Source organism: Grammomys surdaster, unplaced genomic scaffold, assembly GCF_004785775.1.
Source record: "Grammomys surdaster isolate TR1022 unplaced genomic scaffold, NIH_TR_1.0 203, whole genome shotgun sequence".
Lineage (NCBI taxonomy): Eukaryota > Metazoa > Chordata > Mammalia > Rodentia > Muridae > Grammomys > Grammomys surdaster.
Window position 1 is genome coordinate 4,197,628 of NW_021604648.1, and position 24,136 is coordinate 4,221,763.

General features: G+C 39.8%; 1 protein-coding gene across 1 annotated transcript in view; it reads right to left on the bottom strand.

Annotated features, from left to right (window-relative positions):
- Gab2 (GRB2 associated binding protein 2) overlaps positions 1-24,136 on the bottom strand; it is a 155,009-nt gene that overhangs the window by 29,400 nt on the left and 101,473 nt on the right. The window contains exon 2 of the mRNA XM_028770744.1: positions 22,649-22,949. Coding sequence (XP_028626577.1) covers positions 22,649-22,949 — 301 coding nt within the window. The remainder of the gene's footprint in view (positions 1-22,648; positions 22,950-24,136) is intronic.

Below are 24,136 nucleotides of genomic sequence, written 5' to 3' on the forward strand. Positions count from 1 at the left end.
AGTTATAACAGATGAAAATCATACAGTATAATTTATATGAAATATTTGGAACAGACAAATCCACAAACAGAAAGCAGATCTAACGAATGTTCAAGACTGAGCACAGTGGTGGGTGACTGCTAATGACTGTGAAGTTGCTTTTCGATCAGTGAAACAGGTGCCTATGCGTCTATGAATTACGAAGTAATATGTATTATAAGTATACACTGAACTGTATACTTAAGTGAATGTGATGATATGTGAACTATATCTTGTTGAAGCTTTAAACATAAAGTTTTATAATTTCTCAACAAGCTAAGTATACCTATCCCACACAAAAATCTTAAATTTATATGGCCCAGCAGTCCCACATGAAGGTATATGTCCTAAAAAATGTAAAATGTCTATAAAATGAAGATACACAGAAATGTTCAGGGCCAGTGAGATAGCTCAGTATATAAAGGTGCCTGCTTCCAATCCTGACAACCTGAGTTTTATCCCCAAACTTTATGTTCTGAGCAATCAAACTAGCCCAAAATATCAGACACTAGATTGTCATGACGACTGCATAACTTTTACTCCAAACGATTTATAAAAGATCATACACATCTGGGTATGGTAACATATGCCCTGGAGTCCCAGGAATTCAAGGTCATGCTTGGCTAAACCATAAATCTTGGGCCAGTCTGGGATATATAGTGATATTATGTCTCAAACATCAGATCAAAACAATAGAAAACAAACCAAGACCACACACACAAGTCCCTAGCAAGCTATTTAGTGTGAGCAAGAGCAGTATAATAACATATACCTGCCAGGCATAGTAGCTCATGTCTATAATCCCAACTCTTGGGAGGCTGAGGCAAGAGAACAACTGTAGTGGGTTCTAGGTCAGCCAATGATAAATAATGAGGCCCTGTCTCAAAAAAGTGTGTGTGGGGCAGTCATGGTGGCACACTCCTTTAACTCAGGCTTAACTAAGGAGGTAGAAGGAGAAAGATCACTTTCTGTGTTTAATGCCAGCTTGGTCTACATAGCAAGTTCCAGGCCAGCCAGGATTGCATAGTGAGAACTTGCCTCAAAAAAAATAAAATAAAATAAAGCGCATTTGACCTTTACTTTTTCCTTATTTCTTCCACAACAGGGCACTATGACTTAGAGACCCAAGTGGGTTGGAAAATCCTTTCCAGACAGTGACATTCATGTCTGAACAGGAGTCAAGTTTACCCAGACCCAAGTCTGGTTCTGTCATCATCTGACTGAAATCATGTTGAGTTCAGAGCTTTAGTTCCTGCCTTCAGAGTTGGAAGGATAAGACCTGGCCTCTATCCCTATCTTATGTGGCTCTTTTCAGAACTGAGATGATAGTGTGAAAGCAGACTATACATGTGTGTGTGTGTGTGTGTGTGTGTATGTGTGTATGTGTTTATATGTATGTGTGTCTGTGTGTGTATAAAAACAAAATGTTAATAAGATTTGTTTTTATTGCCTGGAATCTTCTAAGAGAAGTAAATACAGTACAAATAAAGGAAAAACACTAGAAAATGTATGGCTGGGATGTTTTTGTTTTTGGTATGAGATGGACATGCTGTTGCAATGATGTGTCTTGGGTCATTAGGAACACAGTAACACAGCAAGAAGAAAAGGGAGGTTTCCAGACTCCTGGCCTAGCTTCTATCTCTAAGTCTAGACTAAAGATAACAGCTGCAAATGTCTGAGTCAATTTGTTTTCTTTTAAGCAGGGTTTTATTTTTTTCCTTTTCTTCCTGGCTTCTTTTTAGGGCTTTACAAAATCACCCCCTTCCTTTCTACAACCACCCCTGGGAAACCTGCCCAGCATGCAAGTACTCCTCCCACCTCCTTGCAAAACTTCAGTGTAGGAAAGCTCAGAGGGTTTTAGTAGAGGAGCTCTGCCCAGGCCAATCCAGCCATCAACAAGCTGGCAATAACAGGGACAGGAAAGGAGAACTGGCAGGGGTTTCTGGAAAAGATGATTGGCCAAGTTATGACTAGTTCTCTTATCTGAATGCCCTTTTAATCTTTATCCCTCCTCTCCAAATTATCCTCACCCCCAAAAGTCTCAGTGGGTCTCAGAATCCAGACACAGGGAGACCAAAAACTGGAGCCTAGGCTGGACCCAAAGCCTGTCCCTTCTAACTCTGAGCTCTGTGTCTTAGACATGGAAGGATTAGAGATAATTCTATAAAAAGTATTCAGCATACTACTCAGCCTTTCTTACTGTGAGGCTTTCAGATGGCCAAGAAGGATGAGCTGGACGCATGGACAAGCAAGAGAGTAACTTTCATTGTTCTAGTCACCTTATATGCTGCATTGTGGACTAATAAGAACAGAAATTACATCAGTGACCATAAGTTACAGCTATTATTTATTAGGTACTTACAAAGTATTCCTAGCTATCCTGTGAGGACGAGTTCTTACAGTTTTTGCAGAGGACAGGAGTTTGATTCCCAGTACCACATTGGGCAGCTTATAATCACACATAACTCTAGTTCCAGGGTGATTTGACACCTCTGGCCTCTATAAACACCTATAGTCATATACACTTATGTCCAAAGAGCTCAGACTTAGAAGAGGCAGGCTTTGGGTCCAGCCTAGGCTCCAGTTTTGGTCTCCCCGTGTCTGGATTCTGAGACCCACTGAGATTTTTGGGGGTGAGAATTATTTGGAGAGAAGGGATAAAAATAAAAAGGGCATTCAGATAAGGGAACTAGTCATCATTTGACCATTCTATGCGCAATCTATAGGCCTATACACAAACATATGTACATATATATTATTAAAAATAATAAAAATAAATCTTAGCAAACAAAGGATTCAGAAAAGTTATAATAAAAAATTAGAGTCATATATTGAAGGATATTTGATCACATGGTGAACCCTGAGATTGGGTGTTTACTGGAAAAAGATGTTTCTAGTTGTGGTGTGGCTCAGACTTAGCACACACCTTTAATCCTGCAGGCTGGAATAGAGACATGCCCTGAGTACACACCTTTAATCCAATAAATGAAGGTGAAGTTAGTTTGTAGAAGGAAGCACCTATGTTTGAAAGGGATATCTAATTGACTGGCAGACAAAGTGATGAATCAGAGAAAGATTTGACAGAATAGGATATGCCCAACTGTCATGAGAACTCAGAGAAAAGATGCTATTTAAGAGAGAACAGACTGAGAGAGAAAAAGGAGAAAGGGCAGTGTTATTGGGACAGTTGGATAGAGGTAGAAAGAGAGAGGGAAGGAGGAAGGGAGGGAGGGAGGGAGGGAGGGAGGGAGGGAGAGAGAGAGAGAAAGAGAGAGAGAGAGAGAGAGAGAGAGAGAGAGAGAGAGAGAGAGAGAGAGAGAGAAAGGAAGATAGGTAAAGCCAGAAGAAGCCAGAGGATGAGAAGGAGCCAGAAGATTAGAACACATAGCCAAAGTTAGTATGAGGCCAAGCAGAGCAATTCAGAAGAAGCTGAGAGAAGCCAGATTGAATCAGTCAGCTTCGAAAGGAGTTTTGGACCAGAAGAGATGAGATAGCCAGCCAGCCACAGATCAGAAAGAGTCAGAAAGGGTGAACTTATTCAGCAGTAAGTTTCAGAGATTGAATACATTCTAGGCCTAGATTAGACTGTACAGAGGCTAGAAGAGTTCAGAACTAGGTCTAGGTTAGCAGAAGAAGGCAATAAGCCTCTGAAACAACAATTATATCAGGTGTATAAAAGTTACTTTTATAGTCATACAGCTAGAAAAGTCATAGAGAAGATCTGAAAAAAAAAAGCTCTATTTTCAAATCTCATTCTTACTTGCATAGGTGAATGAGTTTCACAAGACCATAGTAGATAAACAGTATTAGCTTTGTGGGAAGCAGAGTTAAGGAATAGAATGAGAGTCTAGTCCTAGGCCTGCTATTTCATCTACCTGATCTTTCTCTTTCTCTTTATAAAAGGAAAGGTTGGATTAAAATAAGGGTTCACAGTGACTACAGAAAATTGATCCCAGTGAAGACCCAATAAACCACATACCCATGGAGATGTGGGTTATCATCCTCTGATTTGGCTTAGCAATCAAGGGTTAGGACTCAACTGAAATCTCAAGTGTAAAGCAGTCTCTGAGAGTTAAATGAGGAACAAACACTTTCAACCCCTTTCTTTACCACTATACTGAAACACATCTATGTTCTGACCGGCTGTTCATAACAACTATTCACAACTAACTCCCAAGCAACAGTGTATAACAGAAAGGACACTGAAAGAGACTCTCTAGAAACATGGATCCAGGTTCTAAAGTCACTTTAGCACTTTAGCAAAGCTTTTGATGTTGTAGTGTGCCTCATTTCCCATGATATCATGCCAAATTCCAGGGAGAACACTCTGCGTCTGCAGAGTTCTTTGAAGGACTCAGAGAGAGGAAATATAGGCAAATGGCATTTTTGTTTTTGCAGTGCTTAGCTTCAAACCCAGGGCCTAGGTGAGTGCTCACCCAGCCATTCACCCAATCAATAATCAGCAATTATTTACTTCTCAATAAACTGCTTGGCTTTTATTCCAAGAAGTGATATAGTAGAAGTAAACTTATAAAGGTCTAATGGGAGAAAATGGCTGATGAATTTCAAAACCAGAATGATACAGGATCATAAGTGGTGAGTATTTCTATTATAAAGTTAACTAGAAAACCAGATAGATGGAGAAAAAGATGCAAGACCAGTAACAAGTGTACAGGGCAAGACTGGTTTGATAGTTCCAGTCATTTGAATTCATAATAGCAAGCATGAAATTACTTACAAAGGCATAATTCTCTAGTCTTTAAATATCATATTTAATATGATATTATAAATATCATATTAAATCATATTTTAAACATATTTTTTATCATATTTTAATATGATATTATAAATATCATAACCAGGAGAAGTAACTCCTAATAACAAGGACAAACAAATATATGGGCTCCACTGAATAGATAACCTTAGCATGTGGCAAACAGAATAACCTCTGGAGCCTGCTTCCTTGTTTACTACTCCTGGCCCTCCCCAAATATTTCATCTACAATTCAAGGAATGGTGGCTAAGAGAAGGGAGACTACTTGTCTAAGACTATATATTGAGGTCAGAAATGAACCACGGCATCAGAATTCAAATCTCTTGGTCCCAAAGAACATGGTGTCACTAAGAATGAGGAAGTATTCTCTACAGTATGTGTGTATCCATAAGAAGTCATAAGATCTGATTACCAGAACACTGGCTGCCTGGAATTTTGTTTTTTTTTTTCTAAGTTTATAGCATTCCTCATATTTTCACAGTAAGTAAACATGTGTTAGATCAAACATAAAAACTACTATAAATAATTATCCAAGTTTAAAATATATTTTCTAGTGTTTATAATCACCATAAAGCAGAGGAAGCTGAAAGAGGTGGCAGAGACAGGCAGCAACATGAGATCCCAGGAGACCTTTCTGTGACCACAATTCTCCAACTGCCTCTATGAAAGAATCTGAGAAAGAATATCTGAGTGCTTAGGACAGTCGAATTCCAACATCCTGACCTTGACACATATGACCCTGAGGTATATATTAGCTGAATTGATTCTGTAAAATGCACAGGAGAAGCATAGGGGACAGCAGTGAGTGGCTGTAGCTTAGTGCTGTGGCACTTGGTTACATATCCTTAGAGAATTCTTTTTGCCCCAGAGCCCCATTTAGAGACATAAATGTCTTACACCAGGTCTCTAGTAGGAATTAATTCTGCCTTTCTCTCCATTTTTATAGTACTTAGTTTCACTATGTATTTTAGTTGGGAATTCACAAATATGTCATCTAAAACAAGACTATGAGCTTTAAAAGTCAGGATCTAGATCACTGTTTCACTGACAATGCTTAGCATAGTGTTCCAGGCATAGCAAAAACCTGGGTTTGTATAAGAAGCTAGTTAAGTCAGAATTTTTTCTCCCTACATCAGTAGAATGAATGACCGGTTCTAGGTTCCAAATTCTCTTTGGCTGGAAGAAACTGTTCTCACTTTGTGAAATTTCACACAGAAATATTCACAGTTTTGTATGTTTCTGGTTGCAGAGAAGATCTGTACTGAGTCAGGAACTGACCTGCTCATTTGAAAGGGGGGAGCAGGTCAGCAAGCTTTGTTCTCATCTTATCAGCCATACCTACCTTTCTCCTCGTCCTTTCTGGGGGGCTTGGATTGGTTAGGGGTCCCTGCTGAAAGGTAGTTCCCTCAAAGAGTTCATTCATACTTTAAATGAAACTTTTTTATGGCGGGGGGAAGGCAGGATATAGTGCTGGGCATGGAACACAAAGCTACATATGTTTGCAGACACTAGAATGAAACACTCTTGACATTTTCTGAGAGTCATGAACATTTACTGCAGGGACTATGCTAGAAATCTCAGGCCAGTTTGAAAGGGTGGATCTTGTCCTTGATTTATGAGCTCATACCACAGAGGCAAAGAGCTAATTTATATTCACGGGAGTACTTCCATCCTTCCCCTAAGGAACTCTGGGAACCCATTAGTATTCCCAGGGGAACCAATCCATCTAGTGGGTACCTTAAGTTCAGATTTTAGCAATGCACTTTGAACCTGAAAAATCCTCTACAAAAATACAAAAAAAATTTAACAATACTCAAAGCTAATCAACTTTATGAGGGAGTTTTTGTTTCTTTCATAGTGACTCTCAATGAGACAGTTGGCAACTGGTGTAAACTCCGGTGTCGGCATAATTATGGGAGTTTACTGAGAATCATTAGCAGTGGGATAACTGAACAATAGGTAAACTGATCAGTTTGAATGTGAGGCTGGAAGTCCAAGACCTCTAGCTTCCCCTAGGGAACTAGGAGCAAGCAAAAGCATCTGAAGGGAACACTGGCTTTAGGAGAGACACTGTTGGGGAGGGAACTTGATGTACTCAACCTTGAATGAGACGTGGAGCCTGAACCTTGGTGTACTCGCTATGAAACTGAATGAGTCCAAAAGCTTTTAATTTGTAAAGTTTGTAAAGACTACTAAATTTTTCTAGAAGAAGTATCTGTGGTCCCCGCACACAGGTGCTCTAAAATCTTTCTCAGTACCTCACTGTAGGAGGAATCTGGAATGGGAGGAGATCTTAAATTCCTGGTTCTCAAACTTTCAGTATTTGACTAGACAGGACATGCTCCAGGGTATAAATGCAGTCAACTGGCCTTTGTGTGGGAAGTCAAGGACGACAGACACAAGAGGTAGGACCTAGCTTGCAGCTGGAAACTCTTCCTCAGCCATGGTTTCTAGTTTTGTATCCATAGTAATCTTCGGCAGTTACTGCTCTAGCTTCCCATTCATCCCTCAAGTCTCCTCTTGATGCTCCAGAATTTTTTTTAGTAGTGTCCAAAAAAGGAGAGCTAGCTTTTAAATATGACTGAGACAGCAAACACATTAAATCATATGTACTACATAGGCCCGCCATGGCTTGTGGAGTGCTAGTTCCATAACACATGAGGCAGGGAGGAGAGTTGAGAAGCATACACTATATAAATCACAAAGGACTGATAAACAGATACCCAGTAGAATTAAAAACACAATTATTATCTTCTGATAATCAACAAAGAAGCCTTTCCTCCCCTCTAGACTTAACCAGCTTTCCAGGCACTGCTTATCACATTACTAGGTCTCATTCACCCAAGTATTTACTGCTATCATTTACTCACTTTGCTTTTCCTTTGTCTCTTTCTACTTGACTAAGCTCTTTTAGAGGTATGAAAACTACATGTCCTGTTAATCTCTGATGTCTCCATGTGGCTGTAAAAACAGGACTCTGAGCTGGCATAGCGGCATGCCTTCAATCCCAGAAGACAGTTGGAGTTGGAGACTAGCCTGGTATATACAGTGAGTCCCTGACTAGCCAGGGCTATACAATGAGACCCTGACCTCAAAGAACAAAACAAAACAAGAAAAGGAAAACAACCCCCTCAAACCCAACAAAAACCAATCATATCTCTGAGATTTACTATGGGCAGCTGATTGATAATCTGGGTAGTCAGCCTTCTGCATCCCCTCCTCCCTATGTTCACATGGAGGCTGAACTTGTGAACTGTTTTCATCAGTGCCAGAAGTACCAGCACAGGATTATTTATATGAAATATGAAGCTTTATTAATAGATGCCTTTGGCTGAAGAACCTGCACTGAGTGGCTGAGTCTATCTTTTCCCTATGTTGTAGGCTGGTCCTTTTTCTTCCCTTCTCTCCTTTACAGGTGTCAGGCCAGCATCCTACTTTTGGGTGTTACCTGCTTCCTCTCGCTCTCTTCCTGAAGCCCTCACATTAATTCACCTAATAATCTTTCAGGGTATCTAAACTTTTCTAAACACTGGGTGGACAAAATAGTGCTTCATGAGCAAATGATCACCTCTTGATGAACAAATGATTGCTCCTTATCTACTCCTGGCCAAGTTTCCCAGACAGATAGTCAACTGTGTTGATAACAATATGGATTCTAGTAGTAGTGAAGATACCTATCCTGAGTATGAAGAAACTGAAAGTACTGTTTAGGTCAAAGGCAAAAGCTGGCTCAGGGTGAAATCATAGGCAACAAGTATTCTTTGGGATGTCTTGAAGGGTTAAAGGGAGATCAGCCCCCACTAAGGAATGTAGATAGTAATAACTTGTCCATGTCTCTGCCTGTCTGCTGAAGCCTCCAGACAGGCACTGTGACACTTGAGTCAAGGACCTGTGTCTAAAATTTATGAGTATGGTTTAACAGTTAAAAGCACAGGTTCTAGGGCCAAATAGTTTAGGTGTGAATTTCATCTCCTTTGTTTTCTACTTATGTGAACTAGAGAAAATTACTTAACATCTCTGTGCCACTGTTTCCTTATTTATAAAATGGGAGTTTATAATAGTAGTAATAAAAATATCTAATTCCAGTATTGTAAGAATTAATAATTTGGAAGATGCTTAGAACACTATAATTTATAGTAAGCTCTAGAAACTAGTTGTTTCACTATTAGTAGTAATTCATTTAAAGAGATGCTTGTGTAGCATGGAGAAGGCTCTGGGTTTGATCCCAAGGACTGCTAAAACATAACAATAGACACCTAGACTTTCGAACACTCTAATAACTCAAAAGTATAATGCACTTCAAACCAGGAATGTTAGTAGTCTTTATTTGATAAATTAATCATATGCAACAAAAATTATTTCAAGTTTGAACAAAAAAGAGACAAGAGTTTTTTAGGCAACTACACCTTTCTTTCTTTCTTTCTTTCTTTCTTTCTTTCTTTCTTTCTTTCTTTCTTTCTTTCTTCCTTTCTTCCTTCCTTCCTTCCTTCCTTCCTTCCTTCCTTCCTTCCTTCCTTCCTTCCTTTCTTTTTTTTCTTTTGTTTTTCGAGACAGAGTTTCTCTGTGTAGCCCTAGCTGTCCTGGAACTCACTCTGTAGACCAGGCTGCCTCTGCCTCCCAAGTGCTGGAATTAAAGGCATGTGCCACCACTGCCCGGCCAGATTTCAAAAGTAGCAGGGGTTTCAAAGGGCTGTTATGAGCCAGGCAGCTGGTGGGCACCTGTAGTCCTAGCTCCTTGAAATATGCTGAGGTGTTAGGATTGCTTAAACCCAGAAGTTTGGAGACCAGCCTGAGCAACATAGTGAGAATCTATCTCAAAAACAAACAGACAAAACAAAACAAAAACAACAAAGAAACCAGAATAAAATAAAATGAACTGCAGTAGCAACAAAACCCCATGAAGGCTGTATGAAGATCATAGAGAAGGCAGCAGCAATTTACTAGCCATACATCCAACAGATATTTAATAATGCTTACTGTGTATTTATACTATCTATCCTCGGGGGCTGGAGGGATGGCTTAGTGTTTAAGAGCACTGACTGCTCTTCCAGAGGTTCCGAGTTTAATTCCCAGCAACCACATGGTGGCTCACAACCATTTGATCTGATACCCTCTTCTGGTGTGTCTGAAGACAGCAACAGTGTACTCACATACATAATATAAATAAATAAATCTTAAAAATATTACTATCTATACTTTAGTTTAAGGAGGATCTTAGTCTTCATAATAATATAGCAAAGATTTTAAAATTTTATTGATGAAGATCAAAACTGAGGCAGAGAAAAAAAATCAACTTAACTGATACGTTAAGAATGGACCTACCAACATAACATGACTCTACAGTACTATGTGTGAAGTTGGCTTTGAAAGGGCTGGGGATGTATCTCAGAGATGGAGCACTTATGCCTAACATATAACAGTATCACAGGTTTGCTATTCTGAACCATAAGAAATCAATTGGCCTTCTATACTAATGCGTACATGTTTGTATATATGCAGTGCCTTTTGTTTTTGGGACAGAGTTCTCCTACGTAGCTCAGGCTGGGCTAAAACTGGGATCTCTCTGTACCACTACATCTAGTTTATATATGAGTATCTTAAAAATGCAAGATGCTGTCACCATCAGCATTACTTGAATTGTTGATTAAAAGTGTTTTCATTTTACCTTTGCTAGCCAGCAGTAGATCTTGAACAGAATTGCTCTTCTGTCTTGAACCCTGGATGTGCTGTTATTTGAAGAGTTCGGAATTAAGTATTCTCTAAGGGCCTTTCAGGCTCTCATATTCCAGAAGTCCTCTATCCTATCCTATTTATTCCCTTTTGTCTTGGCTGGTTGTTCTGGATAATGAGATTTACAACCATGAAAGATTATGGTCATTGTAGGAATCCAGAAAAGGGGTGAGGAGGTGGTACACATATTAAATAAAATAAGGGTTTTCTTTCTTTTTTCAATTAAACTTTTGCAGCATTGTATCAATATTTAGAATTTCAGTTATCTTGGTCTAACTCCTATGAATAAAGTTAGAATTTCTTTCTTTCTTTTTTTTTTTTTTTTTGGTTTTTCTAGACAGGGTTTCTCTGTGTAGCCCTGGCTATCCTGGAACTCACTCTGTAGACCAGGCTGGCCTCGAACTCAGAAATCCACCTGCCTTTGCCTCCCAAGTGCTGGGATTAAAGGCGTGCACCACTACCGTCTGGGTAGAATTTCTTTTTTTAAAAAATATGTATATGAATAGTTTGCCTGAATTGTTGTATATGGACCACATGCCTACTGCCTGTGGAGGTCCAAAGAGTGAGTCATATCCCCTGGAACTGCAGTTACAGAGATTTGGGCTATTGTGCGGGTAATGGGAACTGAACCCAGGTCTTCTGGAAGAACAGCCAGAGTTCTTAACTGCTGAGCCATCTCTCCAGTCCTAAAGTTAGAATATTTTGATGCTCCTTTCCTATTCCAACAGAGATTTTCTCAAAACAACATTTGAAAATGAATTAGAATTTTAAAACAAAATAGATTATACAACAACTTTCAAAGTTATAACCAAACACTGCAACTAAATAACTTAATCAAAATATCTATTTCAATTAGTGGCCAGATGGGGCTTGATACTGAAGCTAAATTCAGATACATAATTAAAAAAAATTTAAGTTTCACATTTGATATTAACCTAATTAAAAAAAACCCAGCAACTGGTAGACATAATTTTATACAGAATCAGCCATTGTTCAATTAATAGTATGTAATCTTGCCACCAAGAAGTGTCCAAGCCAAGTGTGGACTACAATTCCAGCACTTGAAAGGTGGAGGCAGACAAGCCTCAGGTATATGTGTCTCAAACCCAAACAAAGATAAGGGTTACAAAGGAAGTTTGGCTGAGAGAACAAAAAAGCAGGTACTCCATGGTATAGGCTGATGGAGTAAATAGAACAGAAACTGAGGCATCACTTAAAACTGTGGTTGCAGAGTTCAAGAGGAAGAGGAAACATGTTCAAGGGAAGCAGAAGCAGAAGCAGATTTTCTTCAGAAATTTAGGTGGACAGACCACTGGAAACCCAGACATCTTCCAGTGGGCAGTGAGGCCTTGGGCAATGACTTAATGTCTGGAAAGACTCTGATCTATGTACGAGCAGAATCAAATTAAAAACTGTATAGGCCCATTCTAGGTGGGATAGAAAGACTGTAAAAAGGTTAACAGGGCAAAGAAAATGAGGCAAAAATCTCAGGGTTGATCCTAACTAGAACAGAGGAACAGGCCCAGAACTCATTCAAGGGGATGAAGGATCCCCCAAAGCACAGATATCATGTTAGAGTGCTATGTGCATATGGTGAATCTGAGGTTGGAGTTGAGAGGTCTGGGGCTTGTTTGTAGAAGCAGAAATGGAGACCAGGTGAGCTTGACACTTAGCAACACCTCTAAATCACTGTTTCCAAATGGTTCCATTCTACTGTTGTATTAAACCACAGCCTCTGTTTGTTATCTGTGTACTTTTAGAAATGGTCATTTAAAAATGAGGCTGCTGATTTTTAATGGTGTTAATGGAGAAAAATACCATTTAGTAGGATTGTCATTTTATATATACAGAGAGGCTCTATTAAATTTCTAAAATCAGGTCATACTTAGTTTTATAAAATCAGCTATATTTTCTTAATTTTTAAAATTTTTGTTGTTAACTGATTAATTTTTTTCTTAATTCAGTACTGGCCTAGAAGAGGTCCATGTTTTAAGATATCTACCACTGCCATTATTTTACACTGTGTTTGAGCCACTACAGAAAAGCATGGGAGAAAAGCATTAGGTTTTGCTCAACTTGTAACCTTTGACCCTCTCTTGAAATATTGAAATTGATTCCTATTCTCCTCTTTCAGACATTGTGCTGCATTTAAGATTTGGTTAAAAGAAACAATGCTTAAAATTACTTCAAGTTTAATGTTGAAGATCTCATAAGATCTATACATTGAATTAGTTACAAAGTTGAAATCTAAAATTGAGAGTTTGACTCCCAATTTAGATACTAGAGAAATGATCATATCTTTAGGCTTTGTAGCCCTCAGTATCCTAAGAATAACTATCTATGACTGGATATTTAATCAGAATTAAGATTTTCAGGGATCTGAGAAAACATTTAATACAAATGCCTCTTACCACTAAACACAAAATTCTAGTTCTACCTATAGTCCAAAATTAAAGTTAGACGGAACTTTGGAATGTACTCTGGTAATTTCAACAAATCATTATTACTTTCCTTCACAATGGATAATCAGAAGTCATCGGTGAATAGCAACAGAAAAGGAGGAGTAGGAGCAGGGAATCTCAAGTCACAGCTGGGAGCTTTCCAAAGTTGAGACTTTGGGACCAGACTGCTCCTACTTCCCAGTCTGTGAGTTTTGGCAGGTAACACTAGACTTAATCTATGCTGGCTGCCTAGGGAGGTGAGGGGGAGTGTCTCATATAAATAGACAGAGCAGGAAGAAGGATCAAGGCTTAGAATGGAGAAAGGGGTCATGTTTTTCCCAGTCACTTTTTCCTCCTCCAGAGTCTGGACTTTCCTGAAGGTCAGGCCTGGGGCCTGTTCCATGACAATGCAAAGAGTTCTATGAAGATGTACGGGGTTCATGTTTAATTCAAGACCTGTTCTTTGGGTGACTAGACCACGTTGTAAATAACATCAACAACAAATAATAATGAAGGAGATCTAATACTTCAGAACTCTTTATAATAACACTTTTTTGTTTTAAAGGCACAGGAATTTCAGATCTGGCTGGAAACTGGTCTGGATGTTTATTTTCCTCATTGTCTCAGTGGAAAAAAGAATGGATGATTCAGACAGCAGCCTCCACCTCTGGGCTGGGGCTCTCCACCCTGTTCTTTGCTTTGCTCCTCAACAGCTGGGATGTAGTCTGGGGAGATTCTGCTTCTTGCCTCCCACACTGGCTCTCAGCTTCCAAGAAGTGTCCCAAGAGAAGCTGGGAGTCTGAGTTCAGAGAAACAACACCAAAAGGTGGGAGAGGGAACAGGGAACAGAAGACCTCTCAGGGATATGAGAAGGGAAATATTTCTCTCCCTACCTTATTCTACCTCAATTTTCCACTCTCCCACCCACTTTCAGCGTGGGGTAGCAGGGGAGGCCAAAGTTGTCAGAAGGCATCTCCCACAGCTCTCTCTGCTGTCCAGCAGGAATAGGGGTTCTGAGCTGTCTTAAGACCCCTCAGAGACATTCTTCCACAGTCTCCTCAATATTTCCCCAAAGCATTTCTATGAGGATTGTCTGACCCCCAGATGGAATCTAAGACTAGAAATATTCTGCTAGAGAGATAACTGAGAAATTCAAGGATTACTAGAAGTTTAAACATTTATAAAACAGATTTTGGGGAGTAGCCTCAACAATTTTTTAGTAGAGAAAAGGTGGAAGGAGAAAACATCTAGAACTCTAGGAATTTCATTCCACAGAATTAGGCTAACTACTGTCACAAAACTCTTGCCAAGGAGTAAAGGATAAGAGAAAAGCTAATTCCATGGAGAAGATATGGAATAAGCTTTGGCCTTATTTCAAAATCTTTACCAGTTACAAAATGGGACTTTGGCGAGCTAAATTCCCTGAGCTCCAATTCATTCATAGTGGCTTGTTGGCTAGTTGGAGACAGACCATGTTAGTTTGCTAATTTAGCTGTCAGAGGCCACTGTTAACTTATAATAGCACTGCACTTACAAAATAATCAGTTCTCAGTGATTTATAAACGTCCTGCTGCTCTTCCTTGTGGCTGGCTATTTTGTGACTTAGAATTAGCTATGCCAGACTTGTCTGTGAAGAGTTTAGAACAAATGAGGAGGAGTTAGCAAACAATCTGAGGATGCATAAAAGCCCTGGAGCTTAGCCCCAGTACCTCTGCTTTCAGGCCAGCCCACTCAATGCTCCAAAAGCTCCCGGTTCCTCCTGTACAATGTCAGTTGCTCCTTGTGACTTCACTTTTGTTTCAAATGAGGCTATGGAAGGGTTTGCTGACAGGAAAGCTCTCTAAAAATGATAGATCTTTAAATCACATCCTGTTTATCATTTTTACTTTTACATCACTGTCCTCACTATATGGAAAGCAGTGCTTGGCAGTTACTGTTCCTACATATTTTCCTGCTATTTCCTGTGTTATCTGGTGTAACCTCCTCAACAACCCTGTGATGCATCACTTCCATTTTCCAGATGATAAAACCATAAGAGGTAAAAAGTTACTTATTTGGTGTCAAACTGCAAATAAGCAGAAACCCTGGGTTTCAGCACAGATGACCTGCCAGATTCCATAGTGGCTCTGTGGATCCTGGATAGCAACTGAGATGTGAAGGGGGGAGCAGACATGGGAAAGCAGTCCTCAGCTTTCAGGATTCAAAGGGGTGAGGGCTTTCCTAACACTGGCTGATTCCTCAGTACATGAATAATTCATCAAAGCTTTTTCAGCTGAAAGCTGATTCTTTTTGTACATGGTACATCTGGTTAGGGACAGCTGCCTGTGCCTAGCCACCAATGTGAGGACCCAGACATGTCTATTGGTAAACACAGCTCATAGCAGTTATCTGCTTCCTTATGTTAAGTTTTGAAAGTCATTCTGATTCCTAGAGGAAGAGAGAATCTTAATTTTGTATATAAACACAAAACAAAAATACACGAGATGGAGTCTTTTTGGCATTTGTTCTTTTCTTTCTGGAGCATTAGCCTGGGTTTCCTTTTGGAAGGAGCTCTTTGTCAAGAGGCTGATGTCTTCTCCAACCTATGTGAATATTCAGACTCAGTTTTACTCCTGGTCTGGCTTGACACCCTCAGGTTTTATACTAGATGTTTGGCTGGAATATGTGAGGAACTGCAGGGTAGCAGTAGAAGTAAGATTCTGGGGGTGGCAAAAAGTTGAAGAGATTAAAAAAAAATCCATCTGCTATAGAGACTCTTCCAGCTGTAGGTAAAAAAACAGAAGCATTCAATGGATCACATCATAACCCTTAAGGGGAATGGAGGCAGATAAAGGAGAAGGAGTATCTGTTTGAATGTGGCTTCCTATATGGAGGAATCTCCACAAGGTCGGGCAACAGTCAGGTGATCTAGACAGGGGAAACTGCACAGTCCTAGGGAACTTGCAGATGGAGTGCTGCTGAGACTTGTGGTTTGCCCAGTGAGCCCACAGAGAAGCAGAAGCACTTCAAGAACAGAGTCCAGTCTACAGAGGAGACTACAACTTGGGGTCATAAGCCCTGGAGCAGATCTACAGCTAAAGACCCACCAGTAGACTCTGCTCACTGGACTACAGCCGTAAGAGTCATTGTGTGAAGAGTATTCTAGTCTCCAGACTGCAACAATCTGAGGTGATAAAGGGGGACACCTGAGCCAGCTGTGGGACCCCCACGAAGAGGGGTCAGGAGTGTCTGGAGTCCCTTATTCAATGCCAAATAGGGAAAACTGTGTTTACTTTTGTCAGATATTTCTATTCCAGTTCAACTAAGCTGAGCCCTTATGGGCTCACAGAGACTGAACCACCAAACAGAGAACATGCATGGTATAGACCTAGGCCCTCTGCACATATGTAACAGTTGTGCATGTATGTCTTCCTGTGGGACTCCTAACAGCAGGAGCAGGGGCTGTCTTTGACTCTGTTGTCTGCCTGTGGATCCCTTTCCCCTAACTGTGCTGTCTTGTCTAGCCACAATAGAAGATGTGCCTAGTCCAACTGCCACTTCATTTGTCAAGGCAGATTGATATCTGAGGAGAAAGGTGACTGGAAGTGGGGGGAGTGTGAGGTGAGAGGGAGGAACTGGGAGGAGAAGAGGGAGGGGAAGCTGCTATTTTACATTGGGATGCAAAGTAAATCAATCAATCAATCAATCAATCAATCAATAAAAATTTTAAAAGTCAAAGTTGTTGATACAATAGCCACTTACATGTTATAATCCAAACATTGCCCATGCACATCACTCACTTACTAATCAAACTGGGATACTTATTAGTTCCATCTGCTTACCATTCCTGTATGTCTAGAACCCTTAGATATCCATCCTCCTAGTTATTTGTAAAATACATATAGCATGTTATTATGAATTAAGGTCACTCTAAAGTGCTATCAAAAACAAACCCAAAATTTATTATTTCATGTGTGTTTCACATGAAATAAGTGAGTGTTTCATGTGTGGAGGTCAGGGGACAAATTCAGGTATTTTCTACCTTCTATCTAACACAGGGATTCTCATTGGCCTGGAACTTTAGCCAAGTAGGCCAGAATACCTGGACAACAAGCTCCAGTGGTCCTAATGTCCTCACCTTTTATCTAGGCATTGCTGGAATGATAGACATATGCTCCATCCAACATGACTTTTTTATGTGGGTTATGGGGGAATCTAAACTTGGGTTTTTAGATTTGTAAAATAATCATTTTACCAACTGAAATATCTTCTCAGCACAGAAATCCGTAACATGTTCACACATCAATAACAAACCAATAATAGACCACTAGTAATAATCTCATTGAGAAAGAAACTATACAATCTTATTCATGATCACTATAAATCCTACAAAAATAGCACCAAAGACTCTAAAAAATAAAAAAGAAGGATATCTCAAATAAAAATTTAAAGAACACTAACGAAGAAACTAAAGAGGACACACAAAAATACAAGTACTCCCATGTTCAAAGCTAAGCTTGGAAGAATTAATGGTTAAAATATAGATACTACCTAAAGCAATTTTTACATTCAATGAATTTCCCATCAAAATAACAATAACATTCTTTATAGAACTAGAAGAAAAATCTTAGTCAAAGTCATCCTGAAAAAAAATAAAAGAACAAATGAAGATATTACAATACCAGAGTTCCTAGCCACCAAAACATGATACTGGCATAAAAACAAATACACAGACTGATGAAATAGAGCAGAGATCCCAGAACCAAACCCATATCTTTATCTACCTAATTGGCAACAAAGGCACCAACAACATATAAAAACTAGAGAGAAAACAGTCTCTTCAGTAATGGGTACTAGGAAAACTAGATGTCCACAGACAGAAGATGGCGACTTGACTCATTTCAAATGTAACGACAACAAACTAAAAAGCTCCTGTATAGCAGCAGGAACAGTGAGCCATGATCAACCTAAGAAGAGAGAAAACTAGGCTGGGTAGATGGCTCATTCAGTATAGTGTTTGTTTGGCAAACATGGGTCTTGAAGACCTGATTAACTACATCCATTTAAGGAGCTGGGTGCAGTGGTATCTGTCTATCATCTCAGCACTGTATGGGTGTTTTGTCTGTACATGTCTGTGCACCATGCAATGCCTATGGAGACCAGAAGGTGGTCCAGCAGAGTTAAAGACTGTTGGTTAACAGCCATGTGGGTGCTTGAAATAAAACCCAAGTTCTCTGGAAGAGCAACCATTGCTCTTAACTGCTGAGCCATCTCTCCAGTCCTGAGAATCATATTACATTTACCTAAAATTACATATAAGACATATGTGTGTATATGTGTATACATTAAATGAAGTTATGCCACCTAGGATGATACTGCTTCCCCCCCCCCCCCCCGAGCCATAACCTATTTGACAAAAACCTCAGTACCAACATAAGAAAACTTGTTTCTGGTTGTTGGTCAGTGGAGTCCAAGAAACTCATAAAACAATATGTTATTGCCATTGCCCTTGGTTATCTTTCAGAATTTGAAGATAAGCCCTTAAAGAGTCCACATTCTATAGACACAGGAATTAGAACTGAGCCAGAGCAGACCTGGAAGCCTCCTGACCAAGGCATAGCTTTTATAATACCAGAAGGTGCTATGCAAGCTGCCAAAGAAAACAATCAATAGTCCTACACAGATGTGACAGGTAAGGTATCTCCAGAGGTTTAATAGTGGCATCTATGTCTTGAGGGCAATCAACAGTTGTCTAATTGAACATAAAGCCTACTCATTAGGAGAGAATTCATGAGTTTTGTTCTGTGAACCTAGCCAACTGCAAATGGCTGGTGAGGTCATAGAACTTAATACTGCCATTTTTCCAAACAAGTGTGTGTGTTTCTTTTTAATTAATTGATTAGCTAATTAATTAGGTATTTTTGAGACAGAGTTTCTCTGTGCAACAGCTCTGGCTGTCCTGGGACTTGTTCCATAGATCAGGTTGGCCTCAAACTCACAAAGATCTGGTTGCCGATGCTGCCTCCCAAGTGCTGGGATTAAAGGTGTGTACCACCACCACCTGACCAAACTAGTATAATTTTAACTCATCCTAAGTACTTGTTCTTTTACCCACAGGTAAATGTAGCCTCCCTCCTTCATTAAAAACAATACAAAACAACAACAATAAAACCTTTTTTTTTTTTTAGTAAACAGAGATCACTGGAGAGAGCTACAACTCATCATAAAGACAACTGAGTAGGGGTACCCAGCCCCAGTAGACACATCATTTTCTCCTTCCTTCCTCCAACTCTTCCAATGTCACTCCCCACTTCATTATCTCAAATTTATGGACCACCTTTCTCTAATTTTTTGTTACATGTGTGTATATAAATATATAAATACAACCTGCTGAGTGCATTTAATGTTGCTCATATGTACGGACTTTTAGGGGTGACCTCATTGGATAACTAGGTGGTGGGGGATGGCTCATCCCTGGAGAAGACTGATTGCCTTTTCTCAGCAGTCATTATTTACTTGTAGTTTTCATTTAGGGCTGGGCCTTGGGAGATTCCTCCTATTTGTGCTAGCATGTCAACCATGTATTATCATTTTACAGGTCTTCTTTAGATAACTATATTGTTGAGATTTCATGGCTTTAGCTTTCTTGACATATATAGAAGCCATTATCTTGAAGGAGATGTTCTGGTCTCTGGCTCTTGCAATTTTTATACCCTACCTCTTCTGTGATGTTCCTTGAGCCTTGGGTGTTGGGATTGTTTTTTGAGGCAAAACTTGTTTTTAGGGTGTATGTGTGTGTTGATTTCCCTTACTCTGCCACTTCATAGGTTCATAGGCTATGCTAGTTAGCTCTTAGCTTCCAGGTGGTTCTGTTATCTGAGTCCTATTTCCCATAGGTGTGCCATGATTACAGATAATCACTATTACATGCAGCTTGGGTTCTAGGGATTGGACTCAGGTCATCAGGATTAACATACTGAGATTTGTCCATGGCCTTTTTGATCGAGACAGGTCTAACTCTAATCTACAAGCTGGCCTCAAACTCATGCAATCCTCTTGCCTTAACTTCTTGAGTGTTAGTATTACAGCCATGAGTCACCATGCCCAAATATGGTTACCCTCTTTGTGTGTGTGTGCATGTTTGTGGGCATGTTTGCACATGTATGCCTAAGTACATGCAAATGGATTGCTGTTTGGTGTCTTCCTTAGTCTCTATCTTACTTTTTGAAACAGGGCCTCTCACTGATTTGGCTAGGCTGGTTAGCCAGCAAGCTTCAGGGATCTGCCTGTCTCTATTTCTCTAGCATGCTGCTACAGTGCTGCCACAGCTTCTTATATGGGTGCAGTGAGTGCAGGTCCTCCTGCTTACATAGCAAATAATTTACTGACTGAACTATCTTCTGATCTTCCTGGACCCTTGAGCTGTTTTCCAGTCTTCTAAACAAGAACCTCACTGTACTGTAACTATCTAGTCATATATTTATAACTTCTGGTTGTTATTTCTTTCATTCTTCCAAATTATCAATTAACGTCAACAGTGAAATCTTCGGCATTATTTTTATGGTTTCATGATTTTGAGACCTGGCATGACATTTTACATTAAATTAATTGGTATGATCAGGTACTGTTTTTGATAATCATGCTTTTTTTCACTGCTAATAGGTGTTTGACATTTAGAATATTAGACATTTAAATTGTTAACATTTCAAATTACATAGCAATGGTTTGTAACTATAACATAAACTTGTAAAATGTTCATTACTAGCCAGTTCAGTGAGGTAAATATAACCCTATATCTTCTTGAATGGGTTACAGTACATGAATGAATAAAACTGTCTTTCAGCCATTTATGAGCTATAAACTTGAATTGTCACCTGTGTGTCATTTACTTAAAGAATAAGGTGTCATTTTGGCCTCTTTACTTGCCTTCACATGAAGAATCAGAACCTTCTAATTATGTCTAGACTATGTAAATGACTTTGTTCTATAGAAGGAAATGGTGAGGGCTAGGGACACAGCTGAGTAATAGAGTGCTTGCCTAGAGGCAAAAGCCTTGTGTTTACTTTCCGGCACCATCAAAAAAATGATAATGAAATAAAAATTACTGTTACTATGAATGCTGCCTCAGTGAGTCTGACTGAAGTCAGAGGACAGCTTTTGTGAGCTATCTCTTTCTGATATGAGTCCTGGAGACAGAGCTCAGGTTGTCATGCTTGTGTAGCAAATACTTCATCTGCTAAGATATCTTGCCAGCCCAATGAACTACTTTTGACAAGAAATGCATTGTGCCCTAATTTCCTAGATGGTAAGTCATTCAAGTTGATTTGTGTCAATCTTTCATAATTTGCCATTGAGGTAAGATAGTGTTGCATTTTAGGATACTGTGCCTAGGAATAGTCTTATTACAGTGGTGATAAAACTTCTGCAATTAAAAATCAGTCATGACTTACAAATATGAGCTACTACTAAGTGTGGGACTGCATAAGGGTATCCTGGTTCATGGCTGGGCATGGGCCTGGAACCCTGAGACTCTAAGTGAGATAAGCGGCAGGCATTGAGCCACGTCCCCAGAACCCAGAGTCCTGATGCGCAGTCTTGTCTCCATAGACCTATATTGTTCAGTCACGTAGGCCATTACAGCCCCTCCCAAAGTGCACAGGTAGAGGGCGTGACCATAGGCCTCGGGCCCTAGGGATTTACATACCAATGAAGGCCAGAGGGCAGAGCAAATTAAGCATTCCTCCCCAGACACTCCCCTTTTCTCCCTCCCTATTTAACTCAGGACTGCCCTGGGTTTCAGGGGGGGTACTTCTAGATCCATCCACCATCTGCCATGACAATAAACCCTTTTGTAACCAAGGACTTCCTCGTGTCATTGGGGCCTGCCGTCACCAAAACCTCCAGCCTTTGGAACTCCAGACCTTTCTCCTGTATGTGGGATCTGTCATGTGGAAACCCTCCGAGACTCCCCCACTGCGGCCCCTTTTCCCACAACTAAGTTCTAAAATAAGTTGTAAGATATTTAAGAAGAAAAGATATTTACATATCAATAAATAAGGCAGAGAGTGATAGAAAAAGATATCCAATGTCTACTTTTGGCTGTTATATGTGCATGAGTGGGTTTTCACACACTCCCACACACATAAAACATAGATATCCACACAAGTTGAGGTATTTTTTAAAAAAAGGGCTGTCAAAACTCAAACATAAAGTCAGCAAGCATTTCATTCTTTCAATGTCCTCAAGTGTATATACAGGAACTCAAGACTATGTATCAATAACACAAAGGATACCTAAGAAACAGGCAAGCAAACTGTGAGAGGGCCTAAAACAGATGGACTAGAACAGAGAGAAATGAATCAGAGATGTGATCAAAGGGAGATCTTCCCTATGGCATGGCTGACAGGTGACAGGCACAGTATGAAAAACAAGAGTGGGAGAAGTGGTTGAGAGCTGACAAATGGTAGAAGCATCAAGGCATCTGAAATATCTTTAGTATTGTCATGACCCTAGCCTTTCTTGATTCCCCATATGAGCATTATTAGAACCAGGAGGTTCATCTATATCAGACTGACTCTGTTATATTCTCCCAATGTGCCAATCACATTTGCCCAAAAGAAATCTTAACTAGAGCTAGTTTTCCTGGCTAGAGGAACCTGATGTCTCTGAAGAATCCCCTGGGAAAGAGCTGTGCTTGCTCTCATACCTGTGCTCTCCTCAGCTTGATTGAAGCCACATATCTGGCAAATGCTCTGGACCCACTTATTCATGTCAGCCTCTGTCTCAGCCACCAAGTAAAATGTGCGCTCGCTGGTCTTGATATCAAACACAAAACTATCCTGTAGCTCTTTCTTGTTGAAGGTCAGACCTGCATCCACCTGCTCACAGAAGTTCAGGTTGATGATCCGCAGGGGTTTCTTGGAGTGCTCATTTTTGTAGTATTCCAGAACATCTGGGTCTCCACTCATCCGGCCACTCCGCAGTATAAACCATCGTTTTTTCCAGGCCTAAATCACCAGAGAGGCATAAGGAAGAAGGAGAAAATGCCATTAGTTATTTTAAAGCCTTTATCAGATCCTCACATAACATCAATTGAAGATGGGTATAACAGAAGGATAGGGCTTGTAGAGAAAGGCTCCATAGCATATGAGGGCCCCATCAGATTGTTCATTGGATAAAAGTGCCTGCCACCAGGCCTAATGATAAGAGATCAATCCCTGAAACTCACAAGGTATGGGAGTTATCATTTGCTCTCCATGTATGCATCATGACATTTGTGCTCCACTAAATAAATATGTAAATAAATAATTAAGATTATCATATAAAAGAATCCAGTTAGCAGAGGAAGGCAGGAAACTTCTGGCCATTGGCTACATGTAACAAAACAAGAACATTCCCCCAACAAGAACACACACGCACACACACACACACCAAAATTCAAGCCCTCTGAATGTGGGAGGAGAGTGTTACATTAAATTTTATTTTTTTATAAAGGATCCAAAATGTCAAGTCCAAAGGACTGGAACCTGTGCCAGTTCTAATAAACTGTCTCTATTTCTATCACAATCCTTGTGTCCCTAGTCCAGTTCTTTATTTTGGGACATGAGAACCTGGAATTTCTCAGCAAGCAGCCCCTGGATTCATGCCTATTAACATAGGGACTACTGGACCCTTCAGGCACTCATGGCCTACATTTCCCTTTTAGATTCCTCAGTTCTAAAATGGAGGACAGCTTTTAGAACTTGCTAGTACAGGAGTAGTGCAACTATTTCTTTAGACTAGATAGATACTCATAAAATGTCAGGCTAAAAAGCACTTGCAAAGCCATAAAAATCTCAGCTTATAGTTGTGAACCTGTCAACGCACTGTGAGTTAAAACAACAAAGTCACACCAAGTTGCAGAAAAATTAATTTCCTGATTTCCTACAGTATGCCTCTCACCAAACCATGATGTCTTTGAAGAATCACTGCTGAGAAATCCGTGTAGGAATTGTCTGAGCATCTACCTTTAGGTCCTTCTTTTTCTTCAGCCTGGTTTACTGACATATGTTTCTCTAGGACATGTGGCAGTTTCTTGCTCATGCCAGCATTCCATCTGTATTACTGAATGGAAAAATGTCTTATATTATTCCATATTGTAGAATTTAAGGCTTGGGTACATATGCTCTTATGCTGTTTTCTATATTGTATCTCT